Raw genomic sequence first — 19,270 nt, 5'->3', positions numbered from 1 at the left:
AATTCTATGTTTAATTCAATTTTTACTATAAATAGTAAGTTTTAGTTTGATTATAACTCTTCATCCATTGGGCTTTAGGAGTTGTGTCCAACATGAAAAGTGTTTAGAAAATTAGGAGAATAACGTAGTTAAGCCACATAGGACACTTCCTGTAAATAGTAAATTTACTATTTATAGTAAGTTGCGAATTCTAAGAGTTATAGTTATAGTTTGCTTCTGATTTCTCTCACATTGCTTGGTATCCCTATTTAAAGGGTTGTGAACTCATTTATTTCATTAATTAGTTAAATTTCAAATTTATTAGAATTTATTTCTATTTTCTTGCTTTCTTTCCTCATGGAATCGAGAAGTCTCTGTGAGGAGTCTAGAGAAGCTTCGTGGATTCAGAGTAGTTATCCTTGAGGAAGACAGTGATTAACCTCATCATGTTCATCCCTACGTCATATATGATATGAGAAGTTACTCTAAATCTCTCAAAAAAATGGTATATTTACATAAAGTAGAGACCGTGCTTGCACTGGAAAAAAATTAATAATGCCTACCCTTTCCTTTTTTCTTTTTTCTTTTTTTGTAACCAAGACCCTTGCCTAGAATCTATGATGCAGACCGACACAAGAGTCACGCAAGTTGAAAATTTTTCAAATTTCTCACTCTCTAGGCGATTATACGAGTCCTAAACAATCGTAAATTCTGAAGCCTTGTCAAACAAATTTTTATACGTAAGTGAATTTCGCATTTAAATCAAAATAAAACAAAACTGACAGACAAAGAAAGTCAAGAATGTGAGGACTTCACTCTGCAGCGTCCACACACACGGAGGGCGTTCATAAGATTAAAATATATGTTCAACTCATGTAATGACCAACTTAAAATTACTAGTGTTCCAATTAAATAAATGCATTGAATTTGTGTCACATGAAAGCATAACAACATTACTACAACTAGGATATGCATGCATGTTACCGTTAGACATGGATTTGTCAATGTGACAATAAGGACATGAGCCATGAATGCATACCACACATCCAATATGAATGAGAACCCTTTGTTTAGGATGGTCCCAAAATAGAATCAATAGACGGAGAAAGCCAAGAACGTGAAGGCTTCACTTTGCAACGTCCATGCACATGAAGGGCATTTATAAGATTATATATATATATTAACATTAACTCATGTAATGACCAACTTAAAATTATTGGTATTCCAATTAAATAAATGCATGGAATTTGTGCCACATGAAAACAAAACAAAATCACTACAATTGGGATATGCGCACATTCTAGTGTTGGACACAGACCTGTCAATGTGACAATAAGGACACGCTCCATGAATACATCCCACACATACAATATGAATGAGAACCCTTTTTATGATGGCCCCAAAATATAATGTATTTCACCTACTAAACATTACATATGGTAATTCATAACGAATACGTGGTTGTATTTTCTACATATGCATGTATAATTATATAACAGGTCAATACAACACATAAGTCTCTCTCTCTCTCTCTCTCTATATAGATATATATAGAGAGAGTGATGTAAATATTTTATCCATATCGTTCATCCTATTTTTTTTCTTTTTTGAATCATATAAGAGCTTGAGCCAAGAGGCTCTTTTTTATTTTCATATCATTTGAGTGCATGAGCCAAAAAATGAAGTTTATATCATGTGAACACCCACCATTGAAAACTTCCTGTGGATCACAAAAGTTTTGGATGAAGCTTACGTTTGTGTTTTCCCTCCATCAAGGTTTGTGTGACCTGACGGTGGATGGCAAATAAACTTTATGGTGGGCCCATGAAGTTTTTAATGGCCAGCATTCGATTACCACTGTTTTCTTGTGGGTGACCCTATTAGGTCTGTCTTATTTTTGGGTTTTTATCTCACCGAGTAAATAGATAGATCAAGTGGATAAAACACTGTCCATGCTAGCGTCAGTAGCCAGTCCGTGTTTCATAACTCCCCATTTATTGTACGTGGATTTCCTCCTAAAGCCTTTAGCTCACTATGAAAATTAACTCTATCCATCTACTTTGTGAGCTCATTTTAATATTCGAAATTAAAAGTGAGCAGAATCCGGGACTCAAATGGGCCGTATTAAAGGAAAAAGGTAGTTACAGGGAATCCCTACTAACCTTTAGATGTATACAGTGATGTATGCTATCCGTATGATTTATAACGTCATTCCTACTTAGATGTACTAAAAATACAAATATTAACATGATTCAAAGCTTCCGTGGTGGCCCTGTGAATATTTCACCTATGAACATTCAATTCTCACGTTTTCAACTCATTTGTATTCGGTTCATTTCTGGCCTCATGTCCTAAAATTAATAAGATGACAAAATGGACGGACAAGATTGATTTCTCACAAACATCATGGGAGGCACGGTCTCCGTTCACTAGTGGGCCCCTACCGATACGGCCACCTGTTTTACCACGTCCATAGGCCGAGGTGGGCCCGGTACAGTGGTCCACCAGCCTATTAACACAACTATTTATGGCATAGGGTCACGTGAAGATTATGAATGCATTTAATGCAATTTTGCTTTTTCCGGGTAAGATATCTTTTCCTTTTTCTTTTACTAACAAATTCACATGATCGACGCACGTCTAAGGACTATCCAGACCTTTCAAACGATGGGCCCCACCATGGATGGTAATAGAGAAGATCTAACCATTCATTTTATTAATTTTTATCATTTACCGTTGATTATTTTCTATTTCAAATTACCATAAACCGAATGATTAAAATCATCCGCATGAAACGAGTTTTAATCTACCGTCTATCTATGATAAGGGTTGACTATTTAACGGTTGAGATCATATTTAAAGGGGTCGCAATAACGACAAGATTGATGATCGAACGGTGCACCCGAGTTTATACGAAATGACGATAATGCCCCTCGTTCTGAGGACAGATTCGACGTAAACAGCTCATCCCCATCGTACGATGAGGGAGAGACTATGACTTTTTCTTTTGTCATTTTCGTAAAAGTCGTATTTATTTTAGTAATTTCGGGGCAGAGCTGTCACTATACCTCGAGATTCCGCGGCCTTCCGGATCGGCGAATTTTTCAAGAAAATCGCCCCCTCGTGTGAGTACTCTACAGAGACTGACTCCGACAAAGAATTATATGATACTCCGGCAGGTATAATGGCCTTGGAATGGACGCAGCACTGTACACGTGGCACACGTATACCCAATCACTGTCCACATGGTGGGCCATGCTATGATGTAAAACTCAACTTACAGAACGGTTGCAGTGGCCCCTAAGTCGTATTAAGGTCCATCCAACGGATGAGATTAAACAGACATTGGATGTACGGTGCATACGGGCCTACATTGTATACGAGATCCGGACCATTCATCATCAGGTAAATCTACTGTGATCATGCACTGGCTCAAAGATCGTTGTGGTCTACTCATTAAATGGGTCACATCCTACGTTGATTACAAACCGTTAGTCTTTCTCTCTTCAACGGACGGGGATTGGGTAATACCCCCTCCTATCCTGAGCTCTGCGCAGGCAGGGTCTCTGAGGGGCCACCGTGATCTATGGGTTATATCCACACCGTCCGTTCATTTTTTACTTATCATTTTTTGCTATAAATCAAAAAATAAGGCTGATCCAACGCTCAAGTGGACCACACAGTATATATTGAATGTTCACCGTTGAAATATTTTTTAGGCTACGTGGTCTTAGGAAGTTTTCAACGGTGGGTATCGTTATCACCGCTTCTTCCTATGGTGGGGTCCACTTAAGCTTTTTTTTTAAAGCTTATACGAGATATGGCAAAATGGATGGACGGTGTGGATAAAACCCATACATCACGCCTCCCATTTTCTCATGCGTGTGGCCCACCTGATGGATGGACCAGCATGATTTTTTAGCTGGGCATGTATATTCGCAGACCCAACTGACAGCTGAGTGCCAGTAATCAACTCGTCCGAATGTTCACTATCTGGATGGTCAGGATAGCTCCATTACTGTGTTTTACAGTGGGTTTCGTCCAATGCAAGTGGGATCCACAATATGGACGATCTGGATTAGTAATTACATGCCACGTGTATGGTGCAGGGATGAGTGAGTGCAATCTACCGTACTCTGCCAATCCACCATATATATTATGCGAGTCCTGACTCCTGACTCCTGACTCAGAAGCTCGGACTCGAAAGACTTCTACAACCGAGTTTTTAAGAAGGGCTCTGTTTCCTGCTCGTTTCCTGCTGTGCCTTGAAAATCCTCCATTCTCGAAGAAAGCGGAAAGAAGAAAAGGAAAGGAAGAGAGAGAGAGAGAGAGAAGGAGTGTGTGTTGTTGCTATTTTTGTCTCTGGAGATGGAAACTTTCGATCATTTCTGGAGTTTCCATCGATTCTGACGTCCGGTTTTTGAATCCTCTGCTTTCTAGAAGGAAATCAAAGCTCTGTTCTTTCAAATCTCAGAAAAATCTGGAAAGAAACGATGGAAAATCACTAGCTAAGCGTCATCTGAGAAATGGGTTCTTCTCCTTCTGCTGGAATCTTTAATGGGTTTTTGCAGATTTTCGGTTTAAGGACCTGAGCTTTGGGTTGATTTTTTTATTTTTTTTTTAAATCTAGTCTTTTATTTAAAGCTCTAATTTTTCTTATTTTTCTGATTACAGATAGGTTTGAGTTTTCCAGTCTTTTTAGAGTATGAGCTTTTTAGTTTTTGAAGATTAGAAAACCCATTTCGGTCAGGTTTTCTGATTTTTCTTATTTTCAGAGAATTCCAAAACCGAATACTGTAATGGGTTTAAGCTATCCTGCTGAAAAGTTTAAGAATCAGAGAGTTCGATCTTTCTAGTATTACAGAACCCATTTCTTCAAATATGTATTTTTCTCGACGTTTGTGTTTTTCTTTTGAATTCTATAAAAGATCTAAGCTTTCGATGTTTTGAACCGACTGAAGTTCTTCTTGCTTTGGAGTCATTGCAACCTGATACAGTAATGGGTCTTTGCTCTTGAGATGAATCTTTTCTGGGTTTTTAGGATCCAAGCTTTTCATTTTTTGAAGATTAAAATGGCTTTTACAAAAACAAATTCGATCTTTTGAAATAGTAGGAAAATGGATGTTAGGGTCTTTTTTAGGCTCTAAGCTTTCGGTTTCTTGAATAATACAGAAATCATTCTGATCAAAGAAAGCTTTTTTTAAATTTAGTTGAGAATTCATAAAAATTCAAGAACAGAATGCCAAGGCCAAATCGTGGTATTGAAGGTTTGGTCGGTGGACCCTGCAAGATCCGTAAACGTGGCTGCTCGTCATCATCATCTTCGTCTTCTGTCCTGCAAAATTACCGGTTCAAACGGGCAATTTTGGTTGGAAAGAGGGGAGGATCGAGCACGCCTGTTCCAACATGGAAGATGAGCTCAAGATCACCGTCTCCCATGGCGGGTGTCCCTGAATCTCCTAAATACCAGCCGTCGCAAGCCGGTGGTAAAGCAAAGCAAGCTCCAATCTCCGCTCGGAAGCTTGCAGCCACTTTGTGGGAGTTGAATGAGATCCCATCGCCACGAGTGAAAGCGGATTTGCAGGAGAGAAGGGGTAAGAAAGAGACGAGAGGAAAAGAGCGGGTCACAAGATCAGTTCAATCGGGTTCGCTCCCTCCACATCTATCGGATCCATCGCATAGCCCTGTTTCGGAGGTCAGTTTCACTTCTCTTTTGAAAATTTTGGTGATTCAGTTCATAGTTTGTAGATTTTCATTGATACACAATGGGCTTTCCTATGAAATTTTCCATGATTTGAGCTTGCAGTTCGTAGAAATCAAGTTCATTTGCATTCAATGTTAGCTTGTTTAGCTTGCTTATGAAAAAATCGATGATTTGGGTTCGTGTTTGTTTGGATTTGACATTACCTTTGTTAACTCTCGTTTTGGAATTTTGATGATTTGGGGTTGAATTCATTTGCATTCATTGTTATCTAGCTTACCACTCCCATGAAATTTTGATGACGTAGGTTCTAATTTATTCAGATTCGTGATTAGCTCTCCTCTTAGATCTTGATGAATTTGGAGTTGAATTTATTTGCTTTTGGATTAGCTCACTTCTTGTATGAAAATTCTGATTCTTTAGGTTGAATCCGCTTGCGTTCGCCATTAGCTTTCATGGATTTCCTATGAAATTATTCATTGATTCCAGTTCGGATATGTTTGTATCCGTCGTTACCTCAGTTACTCACCTATGAAGATTGTGATGAATCGAGTTTGTGGGTTGTAGAAATTGAAGTCTGTTTGCTCGCATGAAATATTGTCTTGATTCATTGCTTCAATCTGCTTGATATAATATTTCTTCATATGTGAAAACCTTTATTGAAGCTTCTTTCTTCATCTTTGGTTTTCCAATTTGGTAGGCGATGGATCGGTCCACAACCAGTAGCCTTAGGAGAAGAATGTCGATGGCTTCTCAGAGACTTGGGCCTAATGACCGCACCAGTGGAGGTTTGGATTCTATGAGCAATGCCAGTTTAATGGAGGTAGCACAAATTCTACTCCTTTCTCCTTATGCCACTACCATCTTAATTAATATTTGATTTTCCATTAATATGGTTGATTTGGACTTGAAATTGAATTTGACCTTGTATGAATTATCTTTGATATGATGGTTTTTCCTGTTTGGAGTGATCAATGCTTTAAAACCCAGACTGGACCTTGATCAGCTTTTGTGGGCAGTTCGATCCAACCATTCAGACCCGCTTGACCCTTTTGGAACTAGAAATTTAGTTCGTTTAGAATTATAGAAAACAGAGATAATTAACAGATAATTTGCTGTTAGCCTGGTGGTTGGAGTGTTTGGATTGAAAGTACAAGTGTTGGGTTCAACCATTGACACTTGTAGCTTCTTTTTTTTTTTTAAACAAAACAGTTATGCCCATAACTGACGAGATATTAGGGTGGCCCACTGTGTTCTGGGTTTTAAAACATCGTGAATATCGTGGTGGTCTAATTGCTCATAAATATCATCTACTGAAATTGAAATTTTGAGATTTTGAATAATTTTAGCTTGAAAGTTTCAGGATAGCCTCAGATTTCCTTGGGATTTAACAAGGCCCCAAGATCTTGATCTTTCATAAACAAATTTCCTTTTTGTATGCTCTTGTGTATGATGCTTTGGATGGATTTGAAATGAGAAAGAAAAGAACTTTGTCTTCTTTCCTTTTCTTTTTCTTTTTCTTTTTTATTCTTCAGAAATTAGGTTGTGGTGGTGGTTATGGGTTTCAGTAGAAAGTTTTTCTATTCTCACATTCACCTCTACACATGGCTGTACATGTCAACCTGGTTGATCATGTCTGTTCCACTATGAATGACTTGTTACAAAAATCAGGCTGATTTCATCAGATGGGCCAGTCATGTAAGTTTGCCCACCATTGGCAACTTCTTATTTAGATCATCCTTTGTTTTGTACATGTTACCGAGTCGACCAGCATGATTGTTGGGCCAGGTTACCCATGGTGGAACGCACCTGATGCACAGCTCATATGTCCAACGCATGTGCGAGCTTGGCACATGTGGTAGCCGTGTGTCGAGGTGCATAGTATTAACAAAGCTCTTTCCAAGAATTGTGTGGGCAATTTAATTGCATTTTCGCATGGAAGATTATTCACAGATGATCCCAAATACAATCTCTTCAACACATTGCAGATCGAAACACGTTCCCGAGGGCTTACTCCGTCAGGTTCCATCACTGGAGGGAAGAGCCGTTTAAGGGATCTTAGCAATGGTTTGACAACATCCAAAGAGCTTTTGAAGATACTCAATCGCATCTGGGGTGTCGAGGAGCAGCATTCATCGAGCATGTCCCTTGTTTCAGCCCTGAGGGGCGAGCTCGAACGGGCCCGTGTCCAGGTTGATCAGCTGATCCAAGAGCAGAAGTCCGACCGGGACGAAATCAATTACCTGATGAAGCGGTTCGCTGAAGAGAAGGCAGCATGGAAGAGCAAGGAGAGGGAGAAAATCACAGCTGCCGTGCAATCCATTGTTACGGACCTTGAAAAGGAGAGAAAGCAGAGAAAACGGACCGAAAATGTGAATGCAAAGCTTAGTAGAGAGTTAGCTGAGACAAAGGCCATGCTCTCAAAGGCATTGAAAGAACTCGAAAGCGAGAGGAGAGAGAAAGAGATAATGGAACAGGTGTGTGATGAATTAGCTAGGGGGATTGGAGAGGACAAGGCAGAGGTCGAAGAGCTCAAGAGAGAGTCAGCAAAGGTCCGAGAAGAGGTTGAGAAGGAGAGAGAAATGCTTCAGCTCGCAGATGTGTGGCGTGAGGAGAGAGTCCAAATGAAGCTCTCGGAGGCGAAGTTTCAGTTCGAGGAGAAAAATGCCGCTGTTGACAAGCTGAGGAACGAACTCGAAGCGTATCTTAGGACCAAAAGGATGAAAGAAACACGAAGTGGGCATCGGAATCATTCGGTGGATGATGAGGATCTACCGCAGCTGATCAATTTAAGCAAGAAGGCCCATTTGGGCAATGATGGGATTGATGAGGAAGGGGAGGTAGAAGATGGAGAAGAAGCTAAAGAAGATGGATGTGAAGACGACGATGATTCAGCTGAAAGCGATCTCCATTCGATCGAACTGAACATGGATAATAACAGCAAAAGCTATAAATGGAGTTATGCGAACGGAATTTCCCAAGAAGATGCGAAAAGAGCTTCTTTTGAGGAAGAAACAAAGGGGAGAAAGTCAGCATCCGAGAGGATTCCAAGGGGCGGTGCTATCTCTCTCGATCGAAGCTTGTCAGAAGGAATTGAGTGGGACTTTAGTACCGAAAACCATCGGCATTGGAGTGATGGGTCTGATCAAGGAAGATTCTCCGAGAGTCACAAAAAGCACACCTCGAAAGAAGACTACAACGAAGAAGCACATCGATATAAATCGGTAAAGGGTCTTCGAGACCACATATTGTCTGGTTCAAGGATCACATCTGCTCAAGGTTTTGCCAGTCCCACTAGGCAGTGGTCCCCGCAGTGGCCTTCACATGATCCCATTGACATGGTCCGTGAAAGATCGAAGGCTGGTGAGAAGGTGAGAGGGGTGAGTGGTTCCAAGGCAAAAGGGGAAGGCCAAAATTCAAGACATAAGCAGTCACAGTTCATTCCCAAACAGTAAGAATCTCTTCTCATTATATAAACTGATATCTTTCTGTGTTTTTTCATGAGCTGAGTCGACTCGCTCCATTGTCTGCCTCATTTACATGGGTTGGATATCGGATCCTTGAGCATTAAGGCTATTGTCTATAGATTTTGCTCGTAATCACATGAGCGGTGAATCAGACAACGAAGGGTATTGCCTTGTACAAAAGCACTCGGTATTACGGAGCAATGAAAATCATGTTTCAAGTACAAGATTTCTCAGTTTTACTCATTCTAGTTATTACCTACTTACATTTACAGAAATTGCAGTTCATCTCAGGCATATCTGTATTACTAGAGTTCAAAAAATCATCGCCATGTATAGAGAACTCACTGAGTCGACTCAACTTCAACTGGAAATCATGTTGAGAGTTGAGTTATTAACCCAAACTTTTTCAAAATGGCTTGATCTTAGTACTCGAGAACCCACAAAAAAAAACTGAACTAGAACATACCTTTTAGAGCTCAAAGAACTTAAAATCGAGTAGCAGACCACTTTATGGATTTTATTCGTCTTGAAACAAGAGCTTCCTTGTCGTGTTCCGGTTGACCTGAGTACAATGCACCCTAGTTTATCAAGTTGATGGGATTCCCTTAAACATTCAGCGAGTTGACTCGAATGGGTTCTGAGTTTAAAGGGTCATTTGATTTTATTTTATTTTTGTAAAACCCATGTCAATCGAATGCTTGAGAAGTTGGGATTACTCACACTACAACTTAGTTTAAACTCAAATAAAAATTTCAAGTTGGCTCTGTCTCGAATCAAGTAATGGACTGAGTTCTGAGTTGACTCAGTCCCAGGCCTTCATTGTGTTTGGAGTGAAGATGTATCATGGTACCAAAGAGCTTGGAATTAAGACTCCTATGACAGTCCACCATTTAAAAAGCAGTGATGATTCTTCAACTGTCCACATGGTATGGTTGCAAGGTAATCTAGACCATCCAAATCACTGACTTGATTTTTTTTTATTTTTTTATTTTTTTTTTAACACACTCACACCCACACACACCAAAATGTGCACTGGAACTCATGACCTCAGTGTTGAAACTCAGAGTCTACCATTGAGAGCCATGAGTAGGACCCTTTACCCATTCATTTGATAGCCATCTATTGGACGGATAGGATTGCTTGATCCATGTGGTTTTAGATGGTCTGTATAGCTGTAAGTGGGTGGCATGTGTGAGGAGGATGAGTCCCCACCATTTTTGGAAATCAGCCGTGGACTATCATTGTAGTAGTCTGGCCCAAGAAATTGTGATCAGTTCTTTGAAAATCTTCATGGGATTCCTTTTTATTCTTTTGCTGGCATTGTACAGCACTGCCTTTGAATGCATATGGTTGTTTTAGGGAGAGAGAGAGAGAGAGAGAGTACAGTGATGTTTACAGTACAAACAAAAGTAGCAATCATACCATGTTAGCTTTCCTTGTTTAGTGGGGTCATTTTGAGCATGGAAGCAAGTGGGGTCATGCCTTTGTACCCCTTTTTCTTTGAATCTTAAATTTCAAGGAACATGATCACATGAATGAGGTCCCTAGACATGTGGACCACCCCCATATAATCATTACTTCAAATATAGATGATATTTCAAACCCCAAATGTTGTTTCTAACACCCCTAAAGGGCAATTTGGTCATTGTGGAAATGTAATTAGTCAAAAGTGAAAACTTACTATCATCAAATGGGAGATGCTCTAGTGCTCCACTTGGACTGTCTAATTGATTGATCTAGATTGTCCATTAGGTCCAACTCACATTTCATGGGCTACCTTATAAATATCATACATATCCAACAATCTTAATCATCTGATCGATGGCCTCAACAATGGACGGCCAAGATCATTTGTGCAAAAATAGGTCCATTCCACAATTTAAAGAATCACTTCTGTTAGACAATCCTAACCATCCTGCCATGGGTTGAAAATCAGTCTTATCTTGTATAGCTGCCCTTGAAATATGTTCTGAACTTAATGAACGGTTCAGATCAATACATTGGAATGTCAAAGTTACAAGATGCAACCAGGAGCACAGTAGCCTCTCTCATCAAATTACTCTTGTAAGGTGAGGGAAATAATAAATCTTAAAGAAATCTTAAATTAAAAGAGGGAAGATTGCATGCCACCCTTGATGTTGTAATCATCATTGTAAGTGCTCTAAAGTCAGCCATTCCTTAAAAAAAAAGTAAATAAATAAATAAATAAAAGGAGTAATGTTTGCATGCGGGTGGTGGCAAACGGATCTAGTGATTGGAACTGTTCTTCTTCTGGGCCCATTGGTTGATGGCCTATATCTCAAAAAGCAAGGTGGTCATGCTGTTATAGTCATCCGATTAGTGAAACGGTTAAAGCAACGGTCCACATTTAACCAGTAAAAGTGATAACAACTGGTGGGAAACGAACTCAAGAACCCTGACGCATGAGATATTGTGCCTACCAACAGCTCTGTGTTGCTTTAATCATTGAATTATAATTTAATTATTAAATATCAAGCCGAGTCAAATGTTATCTTTGAGTCAACCCGACCCAGCTAGATATTGAGTCGAGTGGTCCTGGTAACAAAATCAAAATAAAAAAACAGATATAAGAATGGAATTAGAGGCCAGAGTCAACTATCATTCCATGGCTTTGTTATTCAGCGACTCGGCGGAGTCAATCAGTTCTAAAACTCACTGAGTGGGCTCAAAACTCGGCCAAGTCAACAAGACTCGTCGACATTTCAAATCGAGTTGTTCGGAAACTCGGCCCTGGGCCTGACTCAACTGTGACTCTTTGAGCCGAGTCACTGGTAAGATCGGTCCTAGGTATGGCTTAACTGCAACTCTAGACAACTCGTTGTGTTGCCCCAAGTAGAGCTGTAGACAAACCAAGTTAGTTTTGTTAACTCGCTTGACTCGACTTGCAAAACCTCGGTTCAACGAGTTGAAATGGGTTCAAGCCGAGTCGAGCCAATTTTTTTAGCTCGAAAAAATTTTGAGCTGAGTTCGACTTGACTTGGCTCTTAACTTGACCAAACTTGACTCAGTTCAAATCAATTCGATTCGGACCGGGTTCACTTAGTATAAATATTTTATATATATATATATATATATATATATATATATATATATTAAAAGTTATAAAACCTAAACTCAAACTCAACTTGAAAGGTTGAACTCAAACTTGGCTCGGGCTGGCCCGATCTGCTAATGGAGCCGAGCTGCCCAATCAAGCTTGAGTATCGAGTTGAGCCAAGCCAAGTTCGAGCTTGGGTAGGCTGAGCCACTAGGCTTGACTCATGTACAGCTCTAGGGCTCACAAGGAGAGGTGAAGCTAACTTAGGACATTGTTCAATAGTTTGATATTTTATTTTATCTTAGTTGCATATGGTTGCAATGGGATTCTTTTGCTATTCAATCCATTGATATGGACTGTTCATTAGGTCCAACGTATGTTTCATGGGCAACCATGCAAACATCACACTAATCTAAAGATTTTTAACCATTCAATAAAAGTCTTTAATATGGATGGTCAAGATCATTTACATAAATAGATCTAATCAACAATTTTATCCATCTATTTTGTTACAGAACGTGATGGATTGATAAAGAATCACTTTTGTTAGCTAATTGTGGCCGTTCCACCAATGGCTTAGAAAATGGATAGATGATGCACATGCAGTAAGAAATTACTTGAAAACTTTACACTTTCCCCACCAAATAATTCAAACTAAACCATCCAAATTATGTGTACCATTTCTTGTACAGCAAGACCCAAAAATTACACTTCTTTAATTATCTACACATTTATTGGACGGTTAATAATTAAAAATTCTAATGTGTCCACCAATCTGAGAAAGGATTGTTGAACCCACATGATTTTTGGACTATATATACCTTAAAAACAGTTCCCATAACTTAGTCTGCTTAATGTGATTTAATGTACTTGGTCCAAATGATTCTGACCACTGGTCAAATATATAAAAACAAGGGAACAGACAGCAAAGCTGTCCCAGTTGGTAGTTGAACCATGCCACTCAACCGATTTCCTCTACAAAATAAACATGTTTTCTAGTGAGCAAATGTTTTTGGGTGGGTGGGCAGTGTCCACATCAACCAGTGATCTGGCCCAGGTTTTCAGACCTTTGATTGTGACCACTTGCCAAAATATTTTGGATGCATCTATGGGTCCAAAAAGCAGTTATTTCAGGGTTTTGGCTTGTATGGACTGTTTGGGTACACTTCTATAAAAGGGGATTTTAGATTGGTTTTTGTCGCACCGGATTTGGTGCATGTTATAATCAGGTCAATTCAACCAAAATAATTGGTTTTGGTTGATTATTAGGCCTTTCACCGCTTGGTTGCATACTAACGTAGAGCACTAACGAGTGTTTTGCGCAAAACACCACTTAGGGATCAAACACTTCTTTTTCAAGGTTGCGCATTTGCCTAAACGGGCCCTCTTGTTGAATGGTAAGAGCTTATTTTTTGAAAAATAATAAAAATGAAATAAATAGAAAAGGAATTTGTATGGTAAATTTTCTCTAAAATGACGAGAAGTGCTTTTGAGGGGTGGAATTACTATGCCCACCGTACGTGTTTTCTTTAGAAAGTGGTAAATTGGAGAATTGTGAGGTCCACTTGATATTTTTATTATATTCAACCCATCCAATAGACATGACGTGATGTTCAAAAGAACTAAAAAATTTAGTCACCACACCATTAAATATAATATACATCACTTAAAAACATGAAAATGCATGTATGGTTTGTTGCATATCTGATAGGCTGGATGTCATGCACATACCACTGTACCATAATATCCTGACTTTTAGACTTTTTAAAGAAAATAATTACATTGGGGTACTCTTAGCAATTTCTCTTCTTAAAAAGAACTTCTCATGTATTTTGATTCGTGAAGGAATTATTTTGATAAATTTAAGGTTTACAAGGAATTTTTCTATAAAATTTTCTAAAAAAATAAAACAAAAGGAGCAAAAAAAAAAAGATGCTAAGTGCCAACGTAGGAAATTGTGAGAGAAATGAAGACTACGGACCACATTTGTACTCCTAAAATTTTAAAAATAACAAAATCAATACTTATTAAAATAATATGTTTTGAACTCAAACACAATTTTGACCTAGAAAATTATCTTTTTTTTAGATATTTCATAGGACTAATCAAATACATTAGTTGTCATGCCATAGGACTTATAGATGCAGAGCTTTCCAATGGCATTCTACACACACAAGTTGAATAATTGGACACAAAGTTATGGTCATTGGAAGTTATGATATGTTTCAGCCGTTTTCCCCCTAGATCAAGTTTTTCGACCTGACTTCTTTTGATCCCAGTACTCTGTGAAGTCATCTGCAACCTATTTTAAATAAAAAGAGGAGGAGAGGGAGAGTAGGCTACTTGCGTGTGGGAACTGAAATAATAAAATGCATTAACTGAAGGGCTGGCTACATCCCATTTTTCATTTTAAAATCAAAAGTTTACAACCCTCCTTGAGACTAAGTGTATGGGTAAAATTGGCCAAATCTACTTGTGTTATATGTGTAAAGATTATACCTAATTGATTTGTACATTGTAGCCACATAAGGCGCCAATTAGACTTATTTTTTGGCTAGAAATTTCCAACAATGCGACAACCTTGATCGAAAAGGCTTTTATAACAAAAATATATCATATTATGGTCCTTACTCTCACTCCAAAGGTAGACCCTATAAAAGTTTCAACACTCGGTCAAGGGTACTTGAGTGCGTGGGGGTACGTGTGCGTGAATATATATATATATATATATATATATATATATATATATATATATATATATATATATATATGGAAGAGGTACTATGTGCTCGAGCTGATGGGACCGTCCCATGAGGTCGAGCTGTGTGGGCCCCACCGTGATGCGTTTCGAACATCTACCCCATCAGTCAGATGCACCATTCCATCGTGGGTCTAGGTCTCAAAAATCAAGTCAATCCGTGACTTTTTTGGGCCACACCACATACAAAAGTGGGGAGGGGCCGTGCACCATTAAAACATTCATAATCATTTTTTGGGCCCACTGAAATGTGGTTTGCAAATCCAGCCCATCCATTATGTGTGTCCCACTTAGATGAGGGTTCAGACTAAGTTTCAGCAGCATTCAAAACTCATGTAGGCCCCACCAAGTGCTTTTATATGTTTTTGGCATGTCTTCATATGATTTTAAATGGTATGGCCCACCTGAGTTCCATATACGGCTGATTTTTGGGATATCCCATAATTTAGAGGGGATCCATCAAACGCACGGTGTTGATGGTCGACACGCATCATGGTGGGGCCCACACAACTCAACCTCACAGGAGCTTATCGTGAGGTCGAGTGCATAGTACCTTTTCCCATATATATATATATATATATATATATATATATATATATATATATATATATATATATATATATATATATATATATAGGGTAACGCTCACCTGCGAACCTACGAACTTTTTTAAGAATCCATCATACGTTATGTGGATTCAAAATCTGAACCGTTCATGTGAAGTAGCACCTCGTAAAACCCTCCAGGCCCAAGTTTTACTTTGATCTAAAACTTTGATGGGCCATGAAAAATGAAAACAGTTTCCTCCCTTGATTTGCATTTCTCTTTTCTATAGCCCACCAGAATATTATATCGGGGTGAAAATTTATCACATAAGGTTTTATGGGACTCCGCATCACATGGACCATTCAGATTAGACACCCATGGCACGTGTGAAAAGGTGCGCACGTGCGTAGGTGCGCAGGGGAGCATGACTCTATATATATATATATATATATATATATATAGTTCTATACGGCCTAGCTCATGGGAACTTCCCATGAGGTCGAGTTGTATGGGCCCACCATGATGCATGTCGAACATCTATCCCATTAATCAAATGCACCATTCCATGGTGGGCGTGGACTTAAAAACCAAGTCAATTTGTGACTTGTGTGGGCCATACCACATACAAAAGTTTAAAGGGATTACTCTCAATTAAAACATTCATAATCATTTGTTGGGCCCACCGAGGTATGTTTCACAAATCCAGCCCATCCATTATATGTGTCCCACTTGGATGAGGGATCAGACCAAGTTTCAGAGGCATCCAAATTTCAGGTGGGACCCACCAAGTGCTTTTATATGTTTTAGGCGTGTCTTCACATGATTTTAGATGGTATGGCCCACCTGAGTTCCGTGTACGGTTGATTTTTGGGATATCCCGTAATTTAAAGAAGGCCCATCAAATGCACGGTGTTGATGTTCGACATACATCACGGTGGGGCCCACACATCTCAGCCTCATGGGAAGTTCCCATGAGATCGACGGCATAGAACCTCTCTCTCTCTCTCTCTCTCGATATATATATATATATGGGAAAAGGTACCATGCGCTCGACCTCACAAGACCGTCCCATGAGGTCGAGTTGTGTGGGCCCCACCGTGATGCATTTCGAACATCTACCCCATCAGTCAGATGCACCATTCCATCGTGGGTCTAGGTCTCAAAAATCAAGTCAATCTGTGACTTGTGTGGGCCACACCACATACAGAAGTGGGGAGGGGCCGTGCACCATTAAAACATTCATAATTATTTTTTGGGCCCACCGAGATGTGGTTTACAAATCCAGCCCATCCATTATGTGTGTCCCACTTGGATGAGGGTTCAGACCAAGTTTCAGCAGCATTCAAAACTCAAGTGGGCCCCACCAAGTGCTTTTATATGTTTTTGGCATGTCTTCACATGATTTTAGATAGTATGGCTCACTTGAGTCCCGTATACGGCTGATTTTTGGGATATCCCATAATTTAGAGGAGACCCATCAAATTCACGGTGTTAATGGTTGACACGCATCACGGTGGGGCCCACACAGCTCGACCTCACGGGAGCTCATCGTGATTTCGAGCGCATAGTACCTTTTCCCTATATATATATATATATATATGCTTGTATGTTAATGGACGGGCTCTGCACACATGTTCACTTAATAGACCTCTTCTCTACTGAACGTAACATGAAAAGTTAGGGACAATCTCACCGACTCAATTAGTATTAGCCATAATCATTTAGGTCATCCTCATTTGTCCTCGTAAGGCCCATTTACAGCTAAATGGGCCGTTCTGGGCCTGCGCTTTCTAGTGCATGGATTTTGAATTCAAATTTTTTATTTTGTAAGGCTCATGCCAGGGCCATCGACAACTAGCCTGAGTTCTTGGTCAATCAACTCACTAATGACTTGATGGATAATCTAGTTCATCTTGGACCTGGCTTTGGGCCTATCGGTTCAGATCTGAGTCTAGGGCCTGCCATCTGACCAACAATCAAGATGGATTTAGGCCGACCAAGGTGGGGCCCACATTTACTGTGACAATATGACAACATAAAGGTGTAACTGTTATAACAGTTGATGTCAACAGGACGTTGGGGATGGCTGCAGTATCACTGTGAAGCCCTCAATGTTGTGGAAACGGATTAGCTACTTCCCCTGCCACCAGCCAATGGCTGATGGTTGATGCTCTGTGGGCCCCCCATGATGTATGTGTTTCATCCATGCCGTCCATCTATTTTTCTAGATCATTTTATATGTTAGAGGAAAAATGAGGTATATCTCAATCTCAAGTGGACCACATTACAGGAAACAGTGTTGAATGAATGTCAACCATTAAACACTTTTTGGGGCTATAACGGTTTTGGATCAAGCTGATATTTGTTTTTTCCCTTCATCTGGATCTGTATGACCTAATCAACATATTTGATGTCAAATAAACAGTACATTGGGCCTTAGGAGGATTTTAATGGTGGATATCCAATCACTATTGTTTTCCTGTGGTGTGGTCCACTTGAGATTTATATCCCTCTCATTTTTGGTATAAACCCTTAAAATGATCTGTAAAAATGGATGAACGGCAAGGATGAAACACATACATCATGGCGGGCCCACAAAGCAACGACCATCAGCCACCGGGCTGGTGGCAGGGGGAGTAGCCAATCCGTTTCCCAATGTTGTACCGTTTGGCACTGTAGCAGGTCCTTTAGGTGGTGGGCCCACCTCTGAAACAGTTCTGAAAGCCCATTATACAAGCAATGGGTGGGCCCAGGTAGCCCAAGGCGTGGGCCCTCCTACTTCCAGTTGCACGTTGGGATGCTGTATTTGGGTCATCGATCTTACTTTCCAGTGGGTTGCTAAGCCCACACGCTTGTCTAAGGCAGCCCATCTACATGCCAACGTGGCATAGACGCCAGAGATCTAAACCGTCCATCAGGAAGGCCCCACAATGAATATTCCCAGTCCCAAAAATCCTGGCTCCAGATCACACATCAAGTTGGCCAGGGGTTTAATAAAAGATCGACGGTTAACAGAAACATTGTCGAGTTTTTTTCTAGGCACTTGTTTTGTTTTGAACGTGTGACCTACTTGATGACTCCATGGTGGGACCCACCTGAAGGATGTGTTAGATCTTCAACACGTGTACCAGGTTGGAAGAGCGTGTAGATTGGCTGGCTTATACACGCGTATAGGCTGATCCAAGCCCATACAAGGATCTTGTGGTAGCTATTGAAGCTTTCCATGTGGGCCCACTTCCATGTCATGTTGTTGGGGCACCAATGAAGAAATGCAGCAGTCTCTCCTACAAAAATTTATAAAAAAAAATAGATGGCTTTAAATGGCTGGCAGGACCACCCATCAATGTTGGATTCTAGTGAGGCAAGGTTGTCAGCCTAGTGTTTAGGCCCTTTTACCTAGGGGAAATACCATTCAATACATTTATACCTGTTGGATTGGTGGAGAGTCACCGTAGATACGCCCAGCTTGATTTTTCTAGCCCCCAGAATATATTATACTTAACTTCTGCTTTAATACCAGGTCACAACCTTTTATTCTAAAAGGTTGAGCCATTAGAAGATAAGATGGTGTGTCAGTGTTTATCAAGGGACCTTAACATTTTATGTGATAGTTTCCCTCGTTTACACGTGCCAACATAGGCGAGGAAATTTCATTTCCTTAGATTTTCTTAAGGAAGTATATTTTCCTATCCTCTCAAAAGATTTCCACCCTTTCCAAGAGATACCTATACTTTTATAACATCGGCCACGTTCATTGAAAT

General features: G+C 39.8%; 1 protein-coding gene across 1 annotated transcript; it reads left to right on the top strand.

Annotated features, from left to right (window-relative positions):
- Positions 1-4,221: 4,221 nt before the first annotated feature.
- LOC131246520 (uncharacterized protein At5g41620) lies at positions 4,222-9,371 on the top strand. The gene is made up of 3 exons (XM_058246725.1): positions 4,222-5,674; positions 6,381-6,503; positions 7,669-9,371. The coding sequence occupies exons 1-3, from the start codon at positions 5,219-5,221 to the stop codon at positions 9,133-9,135; spliced, it is 2,046 nt and encodes a 681-aa protein (XP_058102708.1). The 5' UTR covers positions 4,222-5,218; the 3' UTR covers positions 9,136-9,371.
- The last annotated feature ends 9,899 nt before the right edge of the window (positions 9,372-19,270 follow it).

The sequence above is a fragment of the Magnolia sinica genome, chromosome 5 (genome assembly GCF_029962835.1).
Source record: "Magnolia sinica isolate HGM2019 chromosome 5, MsV1, whole genome shotgun sequence".
NCBI classification, from domain to species: domain Eukaryota; kingdom Viridiplantae; phylum Streptophyta; class Magnoliopsida; order Magnoliales; family Magnoliaceae; genus Magnolia; species Magnolia sinica.
The sequence above is the reverse complement of the archived record's forward strand: the minus strand, read 5'-3'. Positions and strand labels throughout refer to the sequence as shown.

Bases quoted from the DNA above. Each gene is read 5' to 3' on its own strand.
- LOC131246520 (XM_058246725.1), top strand. From the start codon at position 5,219: ATGCCAAGGCCAAATCGTGGTATTGAAGGTTTGGTCGGTGGACCCTGC. The intron at 5,675-6,380 runs GTCAGTTTCACT...CCAATTTGGTAG, and splicing joins CGCATAGCCCTGTTTCGGAG to GCGATGGATCGGTCCACAAC. The intron at 6,504-7,668 runs GTAGCACAAATT...AACACATTGCAG, and splicing joins GCAATGCCAGTTTAATGGAG to ATCGAAACACGTTCCCGAGG.